Consider the following 17,509-nt stretch of genomic DNA (forward strand, 5'->3'; position numbering starts at 1 on the left):
AAACATTTTATTTAGCATTCTGTGTCAGTTTTCTTTACTTAAGAGAACATTACTTTGTTCATACAGAAAGGAGGGTGGAAATAATTTTTAAAAGGACATGTTCATAGAATAATTCAATTGTCATTATGTTAGTAATCAGATCGTGTCACTGATACGCTTATGCTTGGCTTTACCTTTTTTGATTTAACCAATTGGGCATCCTAAAAGAACACTATGGGGAAAGTAGATCTCCCTGTATGAGTAGAAAGTAGACCAAGGCACAATTTTAAAAAGGGAAAATGGCTGGAGGGTATGGATTATGTTCCATTTCTCCACATAAACTCACAACTTGATGAGACTGTTTTTAGTTAAACAAATAAAGTGTAAGACCAAGCACTGAAGATTACTAAGAAAGCATAACCCAGCAAGAGAGAGATCATACATAGCTAGAAGAATAAAGAAGCTAGGATATCATATGTAAGTTGTTGAAATATAATATCCAAGTCTTGGATCAGATTTAGATTTAATAAGTCATTTCGCTTTTTTAAAATGTAGAGGCCAACGAACAAACTGCTGGTAAGAGATGGATATCACTTAAAGACATACCCAAGCATTAAAGTTCTGGAAAGTGTGACATTTTATTATAAATCCTCTATAAGGATGGGTAGAAATGAAACCACAAGGTGGTTGTTGGTAGAACAAGTCCAAAATGTTGAAGAGACCATTGAAAGACTGGTTCGCCTTAATCCTTTCATTTTGTGTCCATTTTCAAATGCCATCACTGCACATCACATACCAAGAGATCTGGGTTGTATCAAATGATATGTTCCACTGATGGCCACCAGTTTGGAGAGCTTTAGAAGGAGGTTAGACAAATTCCTGGAGGAGAAAGCTATCAATGGGTACTAGTCCTGAAGGCTCTGTGCTACCTCCGGTATCAGAGGCAGTGAGCCTATGTACACCAGTTGTTGGGGGACATGGGTGGGGGATGCTGTTGCACTCACGTCCAGCTTGTGGGTTTCCCATCAACAGCTGGTTGGCCATTGTGTGAACAGAATGCTGGACTAGATGGATCCTTGGTCTAATCCAGTATGGCCCTTCTTATGTTCAGTTCCTTCAGTGAACCTGAGAGGAGGGCATAAATCTGTTTTGCACTCCTGCTTCTCTGAACAATGGAAGGTTGCAAGGTACTCATTTTCCTTTTGAATATGAGAACACTGGAACTGTATGTTGACTTTTGAGAGGTGTTTATTTGCAAATATACACAGGGGCTGAGACCAATCTTCTCCATTTTTGGTAAGTCACTAGTTATGATTTCAGTGAAGCATTTGACAACATCTCATAATACCCTTGTTGACAAAATAGTAAAATCTGGCCTGAATGACACTACTGCTGGGTGGATCCACAGCTGGTAGAACTACCATAACAAACAAAGGTTCTGCATTATTAATGGTTCTACATCAACCTGGAGGGAAGTCATGAGTAGTGTGCTTCTGGGCTCTGGCCTAAGTCCTGTACTGCTCATCATTTTTATAAATGACTTGAATGAAGGAGTAAAAGTGATGCTTATCAAATCTGCAGATGACACAAAGCAGGGTTGGGTAGCTGAGACCATAGAAGACAATCAAGATTGAAAATACTCTTGACAGGCTGGAACACTGGACTAAAACCAGCAAGGTGAGCAACAGAGATAAATGTAAAATCCTGCATTTAGGTACAAAGAATCAAAGGAATAAGTAAAGGATGGGGGAGACCTGACTTGGCAGCAGCATATATAAAAAAGATCTAGGTGTCTTAGTTGATCATATGCTGAACATGAGCCAGCAGTGTGATATCGCTGCTAAAAAGGTAGTGTAATCTTAGGCTGTGCTAACAGATGTGTAGTGTCCAGAGTATGAGAAGTAGTAGTTCCACTCAATTCTGCATTGGTCATTGCACATCTAGAGTACTGTGTTCAGTTCTAGGCAGCACATTTTAAGAAGAATGGTGACAAATGTGTCCAGAAGAGGGTAACCAAGATGGTGGGAGGCTGCAAACAAAAGTCCTGTGAGGAATTGTTGAAAGCACTGGGTAGTGGAGAAGATCACCTGGAGAAGATCAAGGGGAGACACCAAAGCGGTCTTCAAATATCTGACGGGCTATTATGCACAAGATGGGAGCAGATGTGCTCTGTGTTGCTCCAGGGGACAGGGACCAGAACTGACGGGTGGAAGTTGCAGAGGAGCCACTTTCCCCTAAACATTAGAAGAAACGCCCTAATGGTGAGAGCTTTTTGACAGTGGAACAGACTACCTAGGGAGGTGGTGGGCTCTTTTTCACTGGTATTTAAGCAGAGGCTGGATGGCCACCTGTCAAGGATGCTGCAGCTGCATCATAGATCCTGCATCCAAAAGACCATCCAAAGTCTCCCTCAACTCTTTTGCAGGAGCCAATCAAATCCAAGCAGCATCAGTAGAGCAGAACAAGTAATCCGAACAAGCAAACAAGTATTCATCTTAACCTTCCTCCAAAACCGTTCACGGTCCAGCCCTTCCAGTGGAGTCTGCCCCTATTCTCTCATTTCAAATGTTCTACGGGATCTCTAAAGCTGCAATCCAGTATAATCACTTACCTCAGAATAAGCCCCATTGACCCCAGTTGGATTTACAGCTGAGTAGGAACGTAAGCGATTTCTCCGCAGACCCCCTACCGCCGACTAGAGGATGTACGAGAGCTCCCTCATGCCCATACATGAATAAAAGAAAAATCAGCACATTCAGAATGCAGCGGGGGCGCCGTCTCTGGCCCCACCCCCACCGGCCCCCGAGATTGAGCTGCCCCGAGCTGCCCCCACCCCCGCGAGACCTGCGGCAGCATGCCCTGTCCGCGCGCACAGGCGCCGTATCCCGCTCCCCCAGCTTGGGGGCGGAGGAGCGGGCGCTCCCGCTCGGCGACTCCCCGGGGGGCGGAACTGCCTCGAGGGGCGGTTCCACGGGGCTCGTCTCATAAGGGGGAGTGCCGGGGGGGTTGTGTTGTTGGCTGGGAAGCCGTCAGCGAGAAGCTTTGCAGTCGCTGCGGCGCGCCATGGCCGTGGAGAGCGCCCGCGATTACGCCGTGGTTTTGTTCCGGTGAGTCATCTTCTAGCCGGCGCTAGAACGGCCCAGGGCGCTCCGGGGCAAGTTTACTCGGCGGCGCGTCCCGCAATATCGACCTGGGGTGTAGGAGCAGAAACAGACATCAGTTGAAATACGTGTCTGGTGGCTACGGCGTTGTTCTCGTTTCTGCTCCAGAGTAGGCGCAGCCAGGGCCGGGCCCCCGATCTGGATCGAGACCTTCGTGTCGTATCTAGTGTTAGTCCTACTTAGAGCAGGCCCACTGAGATGAACTGGACATGGCTAACTGAAGTCCCATTTATTTCAATGGGTCTACTCTATAAATAGGACTATGGATACTGCCCTTTGCATGGACGGGGGGGGGCTTTAAGATCGGCATCGAGCCCCCTGCGCCTACTCCAGAGTCAAAACGGAAAGAAGAAATCGCTGCTCGACACACATTTAAAACTGTTCCTGTTTTGGCCCTTATGCATTGCTAAGAAAGTACGCTTAGGGTGAGTCGTGTGGGTGGGTGCTGAGCTCTAGTATCCTCTCGTCTGCCCCCTTTCCCCCTGTAGGGTCTTGAATCCCCTGCCTGGGAAGCCGCCTTCGACTCTAGCCGCCATATGGCATCTCTGTCTTTCCCTCCCCCACGCCGCTCCGGAATCCCGACCGCGCCGCCGCCGCTCCCGGTTAAATCCGGGCGGAACGGCTTTGTCTCCTGTAGGAGAGAGGGCGGCGTTTGTTGCCTAATGAGTAACTGCTACCAGCCGGTGTTGCTATGCCTTCCTCTAGGCAAGAAGTTCGCCCTGTTCTATTGCTTTAAGTAGCACTTTTCCAACATAGGCTCGGCTTTCAAGTGAACAAGCAATTTTACTAGAATACCTTAATTTATTATTAAGGTGGGGGTGAAGGACCCATGTGTGCGTCGCTGAGCTCGAATGATGGGATATGAAGAAAGCTTACTACGTGGTGCTTACGCTTGTAGGATAACGTGACTGCCTGCACGACGAGAAAGGGCAACCCGGCTCGCTGTAGTGTTATTTCTTAACCTAAAACCCCGTATTTCTGTCCGTCCCTCATAGTATGATACTTCCCTATTGCCTTAAAATAGCCTCTTGTCGGAGTAACTGACTTGTGAGTACAGCTGAAGAGGGGTTTGGTGTGAACTAGCCTTTTGAAAAGCTGTTGAGCTCTTGAAATACTTTGGAAACTGTTGAATGTTCGTTTTTTGCATGTTAATCTTGAACTGCTTTTGAGCCTTTGTCCTGTTAGCAGCTTGGTGAAGGTTAATGTGAAAGTGACTGCAATAGGTATTCATTGTAGGATTTTTAAAATAATTGGTATAGTATACTAGATGCAATTAAAAGTTGGGAATACATGTTTCATTTACTTATTTTTATTCATTTTTTAAAAAAAAATTGCATCCTTTTAGTTGAAGACTCTCAAGGCAAAATTTAAAACACTTCAACCCATAGAATTTAAAAACTTAAAAGCAGAGAAACACAACACATATTTGCATAGTACTGAGATAAATGGGACTTATTTCCAAGTAAACATGTTTAATATTAGAGTCCTTAATCTTTGAAAACACTGTATTTAAAGCTAGTTCAGTTACAAGATGTGATGCCATATGGGCTTTAATCTCTGGTTATGACCTCTTCCTGGCTTTTCTCCACTGATAACTCTGGCCACAATCTTCTAATATGTTCATAAAATTACTTTTTGCATAAGGTTGTGAACCCTTCAGGGAAACAAAGCCTTTCTGGAAATAAATGTCACATGAACTAGTCCCAAGGCTAACTGAGTTAGGCAGCCTTTATAGTTTGAACTATAATGAAGTTTATGCAAACCTCTGTTCTGTAAGCCTTGGGTAAATAACCATTAAGTTAGTGGCATTCTGCTGTTGTACATTGTGGAACTCTTCTGAATGTAGTGCTGAAATACAATTTCAGCAACGGAATTTCAACGGAAAGCTACATATCTTTTGGTGGCTGCGGACTAATATGGTTCTCATAGTGAAAGAGTTGCTAACAAGGTTATTGTATTATAGGGCTGCAATCCCAGGCATGTGTGACAGTTTGCCCCATTGAATTCAATGGGCTTGTTTTACGTCTGGGGTCTCCAAGATGGTGCCTACTGAGCCCCCTTGACCCTCCTGATATTTATTTTATTAAGTTTTTTTTAACTGAGAGGCTGGTGTGCAGCGAAGCAAACTGCTACCCTACAGTGCCATCTTTATTTTGGCTCAAAACAGTGGTTTTGTGTTTTGGAGCTCATACCCCAGCTCTGTCTTGTAACTAGGTTCTCAGGCAAGTTACTTTTCTTTTAGTCTCTCACCAGTTTGCCTTCTTTGAAATGAGTGTTCAGTGACCAGCCATTTACACCGTGACAGCCATTTTGTGAATGGGTGAGCCCCCTCCATGGCAGCCATTTTGTGAGATTGTCGATGATATTCACTCAAAATTCCAAATATGCCCACTGACCCAAAAAGATTGGAGACTCTTGTTTTATGTAAACATGTGTATGACTAGGCAAAGTAGCTAGCCCAGTGCTCTAAATGAGGCCTTGACTCTGCCCTGCCAAATTAAAAATTACATAATTAAAAAATGAGAACTACAGATGTACAGAATATGGGGAAATTGTGATACTTAAGGAAGAACTCTTAAGCCTGTGTTTGCCCAATGACTTAATCATGACTGAACTAATCAAAAACATGATGTTGGATGTAGGCCACTAATCTTTAAGTTGTAATGATTCTTCCATTGCGTTGCCTAAACAAAGTTCTTGAATGCATGTGTACAGTGTGATCTACGTCAAGTATCCACTGGCAATCAAAGTGTCTGGCTAACTCTTAAAAATTAATCTGAACCAAGACCTATATAGACAACCTATAGAAAGCACTACAGCAGAAATTACATTGGACAGTGTATGGAATTGGCCAGCTAGCTTCCTATGTAGGATGGGGTTTTTTTTCTTGCCATTAAAACTGATGGGGAAGCTTTTTCAACCTGAGGGCCAAATTACAAAATGGGAGAGGTCTTGGGGGCCACATTCCATCTGTGAGTGGGACCAAAGGCAGAGTGGGCAAGGCCAAATGTGATAATTACTATTTAAAGTCTACTCAAATGTAAGGAGGACCAGGCTTCTGCATGTCTACTCAGAAGTAAGCAGTAGTCAATTACTCCTCAAGCACATTCAAATAGCATCCCAAATATCAAGCCTCTGCATGTCTACTCACAAGTAGGCAGGTCTCCTGCTGACAAGTTTCACACCTCAGTTTTGTGCAGTGGGTCAATTCTTTGTAGGGTATTTCAAGGTTAACTGCCTTTTAAATGCTATCTATTATGATATGTTTTGCCACATAGATAGCTACACTAAGTTTACAGGAGAGAGACAAAAGTATATGGTAGATGCCAGGCAAATCAGCTTAAATGGAAAAAATGTGCCCAGTCAGCAGTAACAAATTATAATTGCCAATTTTTTCAATTGTGGTGGATATTGTACCCAAACTGTTGATATCCCCGTCTCACTATATCCTCATATCCCCTCAAGAGGATGTGACTCTTGTGGATATAGGGAACTGAAGAGCAGGGAGCATCATGCCAGGCCGTTCTAGTCTTGGCATTTAGCAAGCATTAGGTCTAAAGGGTGAAGGCAATACATGAAAACCTGAGGTAAGACTTTCCCTTCTAAACCAAAAAGTGGGTATTGGCAAGAATCTAAAGGTTTGCTAGAGTTTAACTTCTCTTGAATATATAGGCTGTAGATCAAAATAGTTGATACTACAAACCAAAACAGTCTCATGAGCATTGGCTCAAAACACTCCTTCTCTTAAGTTTAATATCACTTACTTTGGAGTAAGTAGCCTGTGGAAGAAGCTGTGCATTTAGCAATGCATCACTTGCTCTACTTCTGAGAAAAACGGTTGACTGGCTTAAACTGTACACATACTGCTACTGAGTATTAAATATGGCTTTCTTAATTTAAAGTTTTGCCATACAGTAGGCATGTTGAATTAAAGAATGCTTTCTCTTCTAGATCTCTACTATCTGTGGGAGCATCTGTAGGATCAGTAACAAGACAGACCCTGTTTGCTCCCCTTCCATCTGCAGCTCGGCCCTTCCGTGTTTGTAACCATGACAGAAGCAGTCGGAGAGGAGTTGTTGCCAGCAGTCTACAGGAGCTTATTAGTAAGGTACGCCTCCCTTCAAAAGCATACACCTGGGTATGCCTGAATTTCTTGTTCCAGACCTGTATGAAAAAAACCTCTCTGCTCTTGAGTCTAGACAAATGGCTGGAAAAGTATCTGCTCAGACTCTCCAGAGAAAGAGTGTACAAACCGTGGCCCAGGGACCTCATGTCGCCCCCATGGGGGGGGGGGGGGCTATGTGCTGCTCCCACAGCTTGCACTGTAGCCCCCAATGCATGCCCCGATGCCCTGCTGCTGCCAAATGCCCTGCTGCAGCAATCCTGATAGAGATCACTCTTTCCTCACTTGTAGCAGTGGCAAGGGAAGAGTGATCTGTATCAGGATAGCTGCTGTGCCCACATGAGGCTCTCAAACCCCAAGCCAGCATCACACGCAGAACCTCTTTTTACTGCAGCATTTCGAATCTAGCTGTACTGTTTGCTTCTTCTGCAGCGATAGGAGTGCTAGATGCTAAATATGCTTCTTCCATTTAGCAAGTAAAGCAGAATTGTGGCGATCCTCCCCACGTGCCCTCTTGCTTGCAGAAAGCAAAGGTTTAGGGCAGATGTGGGCAGAAGGTAGAACTCTGGGTAATTTGCATTAGATCATCAAGGGGTTCTGACTCCCACATGTCAAACGCTGGCAACAGTTAAAATGTTCCCACTTAAATAAATCACCTAAGAAAAAAAGTTTGGTGAAAACCAAGAGTGAATTTTCACATGAAAGGGCTTGTGAGTCTTGTTCTGCTACTGAGCCCAAGTTCTTGGGCTGAGCATGTACTCAGAGGCACCCTGTTTCTTGATTCTTAGTATGTGCCTGAGTCACTATTTTGCCTCTGGCTTGTGTGTGTGGGCCTTGGGGTTCTAAGTAGACAACGTGAATCCCATAGACCTAAAGTCTGCCATCCTGAGGTGTATAGTGGCTCTCGACTGTCATGGCTAGGCAGATTAGGGAAGTAGGGGATGGCACGAAGTCACACCACCAGGTCCCCCAGAGCATAAGGCACATGGGAGGGTCTGTAGCCCAGTTCGTAGAGCGCCTGCTTTGCATGCCAAAGGCCCCAGGTTCAATCCCTGGCATCTCTAGGTGGGGCTGGAAAAAGCCTTGCCTGAAACCCAGTAGAACTGCTGCCAGTCAGTGTCCACGGTACTGGGCTAGATGGACCAATAGTCTAACTTGGTATAAGGCAGCTTCCTATGTATTGAAGCTAAGCAGGTCTGGCTGTGGTCAGTGCCTGGATGGGAGAATACCTGGGAGTTCACTCAGGTTGCTTCACGAGTTCAGTCATGAAATAAAAGCGGGGTATAAATGTAAAACCATTCAGGTACTTTGGGTAATTGGGTAATAGATAGGCTGACCATATTTCCTTGAGACAAAAACGGGATATTGGGATGACAAAAATGGGATGGAGTTTTTATTACAGCGGAGGGTTCCGCTGTAATAAAATAATAGCTAACAGCCTGTTGAACCAAAATATGAGTCTGAAAAGTCCGAATCAAACTGAATGTAGGGCAGAAAGAATCTCTATGGGCAGAATGATGGTAGAAATAACAGTAAGACTCACCCTTCTGGCTCCCACATGCTGAATGGGGCTTACTGACCGCCTCTCGAAGTCCCCGCCATTGCAGACAAGCAAGGGGGTGGCGTCTGATCGTCGCTAGCTCAAGAAGCCTGGCTCTGACTAGATAAAGGAAACGGAACTTCCTCTTCCGTCGCCATAGTAGTTTTACTGCACGCATTGATTAGCGTAGAGCCTTATGATAAACGCGTTCCGTTTTTTACAAAAAATTAAAAATGGGACAAAATTGACATATTAAAACGACGGGACGGTTGGGAAATATGAAAAAATGGTACTGTCACGTTTAAAATGGTACGTATGGTCAGCCTAGTAACAGAGGGCATTTCTCATGTATGTATGGGGGTGGGAGAAAATGCCGACCACAAGTGTCACTAATGGGCCTTTTCCTGGCAGCACAGCTTTAAAATCATTGGGCTTGAGTGCCAACAGGACCAAACTTGATGTGACACTAATGGCATGCAATGAATGTGCACATCCTCGGCCAGCATGGCCAATGATCAAGGATAGTGGGAGTTGTAGTCCAACATCTGGGGACCCAAGGCCTTCCCCAACCTGCTGCCCTCTAGATGTGTTGGGCTTCAACTCCCATCATTCCAGCTCAGTGTGCCCACAGGCAAGAGGATGATGGGAGTTGTAGTCTGGCACATCTGGAGGGCACCTGGTTGGGGAAGGCCAGTCTGCACTGAAAGGCAGTAGGTCTCCAAGGTTTCAGACAGTGGTGTTTCCTGGCTGTAGCTGGAGATGCCAGGGATTCAGAAAGTGCTCTACCACTGTGCAATTGTCCTTCTCCAAAATTGCCCCTTCTCAGAGCTGTTACTTCCTTTGGGAGGAAACCTTCCATTAGCTCCAGTGGATGCTTTCCTCCTGACACAAATAGCAGCTTTGTTAGGGGGATTTTGACTTAGTGTAGGTTTTGGAGCAGATGGAACAACTTGTCCCTAACATTTCAAGAGTCGGGAACACCTAACACCTCTGACTTCCAAAATGGTCTCCTTTCAAAAGCATTTGGCTTCATGTTGGGTGATAATACAGCTTAATCTTTTCTGGCTAAGTTATTTGCAATGCATGAATGGTATAGCTGCTGAATAATGAAGATGCATATGTATGGTATATTATTTCGAGGGGGTGCAAGATGGGACTGCTTTCAACATAGGGCATTTATTGTAGGCCTTGGATGCCTTAATGATTACTGCCGGACTGATAACACTGGTTCTGGAGGAAGATGGCACAGTGGTGGACACAGAAGACTTCTTCCAATCCCTGGGAGACAACACACACTTCATGCTTCTGGAGAGGGGACAGAAATGGAAGCCAGTGAGTGTTGCTTTCTAAAGTAGATCACAGAAAACAACAAGCTGAGTACATCCACCTGCTTCTGGATTGGAATGCAGGTTTAGATCTTACTAGAACCTAATATCTGCCATCGCAAGATACATCCCCACAGAAGGAATTCCTGAGCCAGGCCAAGGTTGCTCCTGGTCTTGCATGCTGCCTGCAGTAGCAGCTTTAACTCTCAGAAGGCTGTATTTCTATTTCTTCCAGCATAGGCTGGGAAGAGAATTAACACCTTGTGTTATGGTGTCAACATAATGGCCTAGAGTTCCACAGAAGAGTTCCCAGAACAATGTAGCACAGTGTCTACCTTGCCTCCTTTCTTAATTCTGGCTTGTTCAGATTGGTTCCTGAAATTCAGTAAAATGTCTTTCATAGGATTGCCAGTTCCGCACCCTGATCCCTTGGCTCACTGGCCCATAGTCCTTCTCTTTCCCAGACTCTGGTTGCCTGTTCCTTTAGCATCTTCTATCCTTAAGACTTGTGAGCTTTTTCGATGTCTCCTCCTTCCAAGACGCTCTATGTAGAAGAGCCACCATTCATCTGATGTTTGGTGAGAACAGTATTTCCCACACAGAAAAACAATCTGTTCCAATAATCATGAACTTCCAAGGACCCTTAAACTTAATTAGAAATATATTTTTGTGGATTGGTCGTAGTTCAATGGCTAGTCAGTGCTATTCTCAATCATGGCAGCCAATTTTTAATAATAAAATTAATGTTTCAGCCATTGAGTATAACATCACACAACTTTCAGTACAGCATCTCTGTACAAAATACCTGCCATCTACATCTATTGGAGTGAATTCTCCAGTATTCCAGGATTACTGGACAAATGCAGGTGGTACAAGGTTAATGTTTCATGCATGTTTTTCTGCCCTCTGATCTAGGGGCCAAACTATGGTATTGCAGCAGTACAGCAGCCAAAGAAAATGGGGGTAGCAAATATCACCTTGGACTTGTACAAACTGAATCCTAAGGACTTCATTGGGTGTCTAAACATCAAAGCTACTTTCTATGAAATCTATTCTGTGTCCTATGACATCAAGTGTATGGGAGCAAAGACTATACTGAGGTAAGAATACATTTCTAGTAACAATGTGATATACAAGCAAAATAAGCTGGGATATTCCAATAGAAACCATTTCTGATTCTCTTTGACTTGCATAGTCAGAAATCTAGCAAATACTAAATATGGCGTACGGAAGGACTTACAGAAGGCAGTAGGTGCCTATAAGTTACATTAAAGTGATTTTGGGTCTTCTTCCTACCTTAAGCAGGCTAAAGTTCTTAAGAGCCCTATTGGATCAGAACAAAGGCCTATCTAGTCCAGTATCTTGTTTCTCACAGTGGTCAACCAGATGCATATGGTGTCAGGAACGCCTTGGCGGCCTCGCTCAGTAGATTCCAATAGCCAACTCAAGACACAGACGAAAGGGAATTCTTTTTAAAGCTTTAATTCCATTACAGCTTAATGTCTCTTTCAGATGCTAATCACCAGCGGCTAAAGCAAGGAACAGCAATGTGGACTAAGCTTCAGGCAGGCAGTTGATCCCCGTTTGAAAGAGAGTCCCTTGAAGACCCAGAACTTATGGACTAGGGAGAGATCCTCCCTCTTTCCCTTGGGTCCATGGGAGGCGGCCGTTGCTTGTGCGCCAAACGGGCGCTACGCCTCCTTTCCACGCTCTCCATCGCTCGTCACTCTTTGCGTCTGCGTTGAGCGTCTAAGAAGCCCCCCTCCCACACTCTCTTACTACCCGGGTCACTAACTATCTCTGGAATACCGGCAGGAGGAATCTCTGCCAGGTGCTGAGCCTGTAAGGGATGAGCTGGCTCCACTCCCACGGATTGCTGTTCCTCCTCAGAATCAGAACTGCTCTGGGGCTCTCTGGGCTCAGTTTCCACCCTGACATATGGGAAGCCCACAAGCTTGACATGAGGGCAATACCCCTCTCTCCAGCTGTTGTTTAGCAACTGGTCTTCAGAAGCTTACTTCCTCTGATCCTGGAGAGTAGTGCTTAGCCATCATAACTTGTAGCCATTGATTGCTTTACCCACTTTTAGAGCCGTCTAGATTGGTGATTGTCACCACATTTTGTGGTAGTTAACTCTATAGTTCACTATGAGCTGTATGAATAAATACTTTTGTATGTCCTGAATCTTCCGCCATTCAGCTTCATTGGATGACCCCAGGTTCCAATATGTTGACAGAAGCTGGGGGGAGTATCTCCCCCCCCCCTCTCTCTCCACACTATGCGATGCATAATTTTATAGAGCTCTATCATGTCCTTTCCATCCCAGCCCTTTTTTTTCTAAACTAAACAATGCTCCAAACATTGTAATATTTTACTATAAGGGAGGAATTCCTCCCGTCGATCATTTTGGTTGCCCTTTTCTATGCTTTTTCCAGCTCTACAATATTCTTTCTAGGCTGTGATCAGAGCTATACACAGTACTCCATGTGGGTGCACCATAGATTTGTATAAAGACCTGACAATATTGGCATTCTTATTTTCAGTCCTTTCTCTAATAACCCCTAGCGTGGTATTTGGCTCTTTCACAACTGATACACACTACGTCAACTCTTTTATTGAGCCCTCTGCTACAACTAAAATCTTGTCAGCCATTGCCAGCTCAGACCCCATCAGCATAAATTTGAAGTTAGAGGATTTAATTATTTTTTTTTGCCCCAGCGTGCATCACTTTACACTAACAGTGAATAGCATTTGCCATTTTATTGTATGTTCCCCCATTTTGGAAATATCGTTTTGGAGCTCTTCACAATCTCTTTGGTTTTACCACTCTGAATAATCTGGTGTTGGCAAACCTGACTACCTCACTACTCACCCCTAACTCAAGATCATTTATAAACAAATTAAATAGCACCAGGCCCAATACCTGTCCTTGAAAGACCCTATACCAATACTACACAGATAATGCAGGATATAACAACTAAATGTCAAAGATGAATTCTTAAATGTTGTGGTATAAAGGAGTTTATCATAGCTGAAATACTAAATCCACCATTTCCATAATGACGAGCAGAAAGTTACTTCAGTAAAGCAATAAGTCTCCTAAAAACACTTCTCAGATTGATGAAATCAAATCTCAGGAGCTCAGTAGTCTTGATCTAGTTTGCAAATGATGCTTGGCAAGCAGCACCTAATGACACTTACATATGGTGTCCTGCCTAAGAGCTTGGATAAGATGAATATGAGGGAACTGGCAAGCTTCCCTATGATGAAACCTGACGGTGTTTGAAGTCTCTGACTCTTTTGAGACACTAGTTGGGGATAGTGCCCACAACTTCTCAAATGAGCGCTGAACGAATATACATTTATTACTGAAGTGCAATGACAACAAATTTCCCGGGACAGTGTGGGACTTACACTGTAAGTGAAGCAGGAAATGCTATTGAAAAAAACCTCTTGTGCATATAGCAACATCTTTGTGTAGTCAACTTGGGATAGTGGCTTTTCTCTAGAAAGAGTAGCTTTGGAGCTATTAAGTCAGGCTACTGGCCTGATCTACTGTGTATTAATCCTAGGTCTAGTAGGAGGGAGCAATTGGACAATTTGTCTTGGACAATAATTTACTTTAACAGTCTTTATAAGCAAACATGAGCCTAGCTGTCTTCAAGAGAACTTGACTATGAAATAAACACACTTAGGACTGCTGCAAAAGGATCACTATCTTGGTATTCAGCATGATAGAAACTTTTTTTAATGCTAGTAAATTTTTATGTTGACATACTTATTGCTCTATATCAAAATTCTGCGACTGTTCAGAACTACACAAGCACAGCAATAGTAAAAGGCAGCAGATAAAAACTAGAGCAAAACTCAAAAACTATCCATCTTAAACCCTTACTTGACACATGAAAGATAACAATGTTGGTGCCAGGCAAGCCTCCTTGGGGAGGGTATTCCATAACTGGGGTGCCACAGCTAAAGAGGCCCCCTCTTGTTGACATCCAACTTGTCTCAGACAGTGGACACACGTGGAGGTCATCAGCAGAGGATCTGGAACGCAGGCAGGATGATGTGGGAACAGATGCTCCTTCAGGTATCTGGAACTCAAGCCTCTTAGGGATTTAAAGGTGATAGCACATTGAATTGGGCTCAGAAGTGAAAAGGGGTGCAGTGCAGCTCTTTCAAAAGTAGCATAATATAGTCAAAATTCTGGCAGCACTACTCTACTAACTGAAGCTTCTGAGCCACCTTCAAGGCAACCCATGTATACCACCTTGCTGTAATCCACGCTCTGGTAGACTTCTGGTTGGACCTATCCCTTTGCAGGAGTGGCTGCAGCTTGAGAACCAGCCGTAACTAATAAATGCATGCCACACCACAGAGGCTGCTTGGTCCTCTAGTGGCAAAGCTGGATCCAGGTGAATCCCCAAGCTGCAAACCTGCTCTTCTCAGGAGGAGTGCAGCCCCATGCCAAACTTTTTAGATCCCATCTCCTTAGACATGAGAACTATCCACCCATAGTCCCTTCATGGACAACACTTCAAAATCCAGTCTTCTGCAGACTGCTAGTATTCAGAAAAGGGGAAGATCAGCCTTTTGTGTGAAACCAGGCTTCTAACATGGTCACCCTAGGAGATGGGCATTTCATTTTTTTTTTCTTCACTCCTGGAGCATTCCTCTTCAGATTCTAAGGGTCAGACAAAACATTCTCCTAATAATGCACGGTGTAACTATGCATGATAGTTTTACTTACTCCTGTGTAAGCATGTTTGGCTCCAATTCAGATTGGGACCACCGTGCTCTGGGAGTGGGGAATTAAACCTGTTCCCTCACCCATTTGTTTTCCTCAAAATTCCACACACACACCCTAGATGATAGAAAAAGAAGAAGAAAAGCATCCATTGACTCCAGTTGAGACTTTTTTCTTTTTTACCTCATCCCTGTGTGTGGAATTTCAGGGGGGAAACGGGGGGGGGGGTTAACTCTCCTACTTCCCGGAGTGTAATGGTCCCAATTTGAATGTCCGTGTGTGGTTAGATGAACATTTAGTTTGGCCTTAAGTGGAAGGAACAAAACCTGAGTGGCTTGTGATGGCCATATGTCTCCAGTTGTGCTGAACTGGAAAGCAAGTAGAGTACAACTGCTACTGTTCTAGGACAGTGTGTTCTAAAACATATCCTAGAACTTCTTGAGATGATGTGAATTTCTGCAAGGCCATGAAATGCTAACCATCAAATTGCTCAAGTAAACTCCTAGTTATTAGGCTCTTCACAAATGCCAGGGAAAGTAATGAATCAAAGGTGGCTTATTGCAGTGCTTATGTCAGTAATCAGGATCTCAATTTATTACTAAAATAGCCCAGTATGGGAATTTCAGGACAGGGGGTGGGATGTTGGTCTCATAAGCACAGAGTAAACATGTACATGATCCTTGCACACACAAAAGTGCGTTGGGCTTCTTAACTAATATAAGATAAAACTTGGGAAGCAGCCCTGATTCAACTAGGAATCCCCCACTGAGGTATTGGCAAGCAGCCCAGTGCATGATGGTAGGGCATAGCATGTGCATTAAGGCTGCTGCTGTATCCCCACAGTTCCTTGTCGATATGTCAGGACTATGCACAATCTGGAAGCAAGTGTACATTGGAAGGAAGCTTTGTTGCTCCAGTGTGTGCTGGCATAAATCATGCATGACCGGAAGGGGTAGAGTGTGTGTGCATGCGTGCTCTTATGCAATGGGTCTGACTTCTGACTAAGTTAAATGTTGTCATCTTTGCAGGAGGATACTTCGATTTCTGTCACATGTTGCACAAATAACAGGACAACTCCTTCTCTACACGGGAACATATGTGCTACAGTTAATGGGCGACTATGAAGAAGATCTGCTTACAGATGCAAAACATTAACTAAAATGAGCAGAAGAGCCTTTTAGTACTGGTTGTCCAGCAGAAACTTGACACATTTGGGGGGTAAACATCATTTCGCGTATTAAATGTCTCAGTTTAGCACTCAAATGATCACTGTATAACTAAACTAGCCTTCCTCTCATGTTCAGGTTTTTATTTAAGATAATGATGTCATTACTGTAAATATGATTGGAGTCTTTTTAATGCAGTGAAAGGTATTTAAGCAGAGTTCTTGTGCCATAAACTTCCAAAACGAAGTGCTGTGCATGGCAAGCAGGCACTTACCGACTTGTATCAACAGATGGCTCTCTTCATTGATCACTGTGTGAACAGCCATGTCGCAAATTCTGATTGGAGTCTGTGACTTTGTGTAGAAGCTTAACACTAACTTCAGCTACCTCTTAAAACTCTTTCACTTTTGCTAACCTGTGAATAAAATACCCAGTTTCCAGTATTTAAAACGACAGTGTTATGCCTTGCTTTTCAGAAATTGCCGCTGTGCCTTGCCTTAGTAGTTCAAGCACACTTGTCATAGTTGTTGGTAGTCTAAAGATTAACCTGCTTTCAATAGGGGAAAGCATTTGTCTTGGTTGGAGTTGGCTTAATGAATAAAAACACAAGCTGCTGGGTCTTGACATGTCTTAACATTTGTATAAGAATTTTCTCCCTCGTGCCTTTTCTCGAACTGCTTTGCCAGGAAGGGAAAAGTAGACTGTGCTGGGGAGCACCATATACCCTCCTCACCTCCCCATCCCTTCCAATTGTATAGGAGAACATCGAAAGGAAGTTGCACTTTAGGCAGATCAGCTAGTGTAACACCAGTCCCCGCCTTCACCTTAGACCTAGCACGCCCTGCACTAAGGAAAGGTGCAATGACTACTATGTTTAACAGGTCTGGCAAAAAAGGATCCAGACTGTCTGTGGGCATACAAAAATGAGAAACAGTTGGTGTAAGTAAAGGGAGTGAGTGGACAGGACCTGGAGTGTCTTCAAAGAACAGAGGGGAGGAGACAGGGCTTAAAGAGGGAGCAAAGCAGGATTGCAAGGGAAACAGGCTAGCGCCCACTGCAGCCTCTTTTTCTGGCCACACTTCTGTAGGTGTTATTGCAACTTGGTATAGGCTGAATGTAGGGAATCCTCCTGTTAGATGCAATGAGCCACTGGCTTATCAGTTCCAGGTGCTTTTGGGTTGGAGCACATCTGATCAGTAGGACTTGCTCAAACTTTTGTGCCCTTTCTCCCCATATTTCTTTAAGAAAGCTTCTCTTAAAACTGGAGTTATGGCAAATCTCCAGGAACAGGCACTGTGGAAAGATGAAATGGCAGTGACAACTGGAAACAAAGGAAGCAATGCTGTTTGTTGTCATCAGCTGACCATGTAACAAATGGAAGTAAGCTTATTATGTAGTCCTGGCAGGAGAGGATAAAAGCATTATGGCTGTTATAAGAGAAAGTGTGCTGGATTCTGAAGCTTGGCCC

At 44.1% G+C, this 17,509-nt stretch overlaps 1 protein-coding gene across 1 annotated transcript; it reads left to right on the plus strand.

Annotated features, from left to right (window-relative positions):
- The first annotated feature begins 2,989 nt into the window (after positions 1–2,989).
- On the plus strand, positions 2,990–16,673 carry CIDEA (cell death inducing DFFA like effector a). The gene is made up of 5 exons (XM_084849875.1): positions 2,990–3,086; positions 7,092–7,248; positions 9,989–10,135; positions 11,044–11,228; positions 15,904–16,673. Exons 1-5 carry the CDS (start codon positions 3,043–3,045, stop codon positions 16,028–16,030), a joined length of 660 nt encoding a protein of 219 aa, XP_084706001.1. The 5' UTR covers positions 2,990–3,042; the 3' UTR covers positions 16,031–16,673.
- Positions 16,674–17,509: the final 836 nt, after the last annotated feature.

Source organism: Heloderma suspectum, chromosome 4, assembly GCF_057233095.1.
Source record: "Heloderma suspectum isolate Gila_16-S chromosome 4, 16-S_ref, whole genome shotgun sequence".
Classification (NCBI taxonomy): domain Eukaryota; kingdom Metazoa; phylum Chordata; class Lepidosauria; order Squamata; family Helodermatidae; genus Heloderma; species Heloderma suspectum.

Bases quoted from the DNA above. Each gene is read 5' to 3' on its own strand.
- CIDEA (XM_084849875.1), top strand. From the start codon at position 3,043: ATGGCCGTGGAGAGCGCCCGCGATTACGCCGTGGTTTTGTTCCG. The intron at 7,249-9,988 runs GTACGCCTCCCT...CATTTATTGTAG, and splicing joins TACAGGAGCTTATTAGTAAG to GCCTTGGATGCCTTAATGAT. The intron at 11,229-15,903 runs GTAAGAATACAT...TCATCTTTGCAG, and splicing joins GGAGCAAAGACTATACTGAG to GAGGATACTTCGATTTCTGT.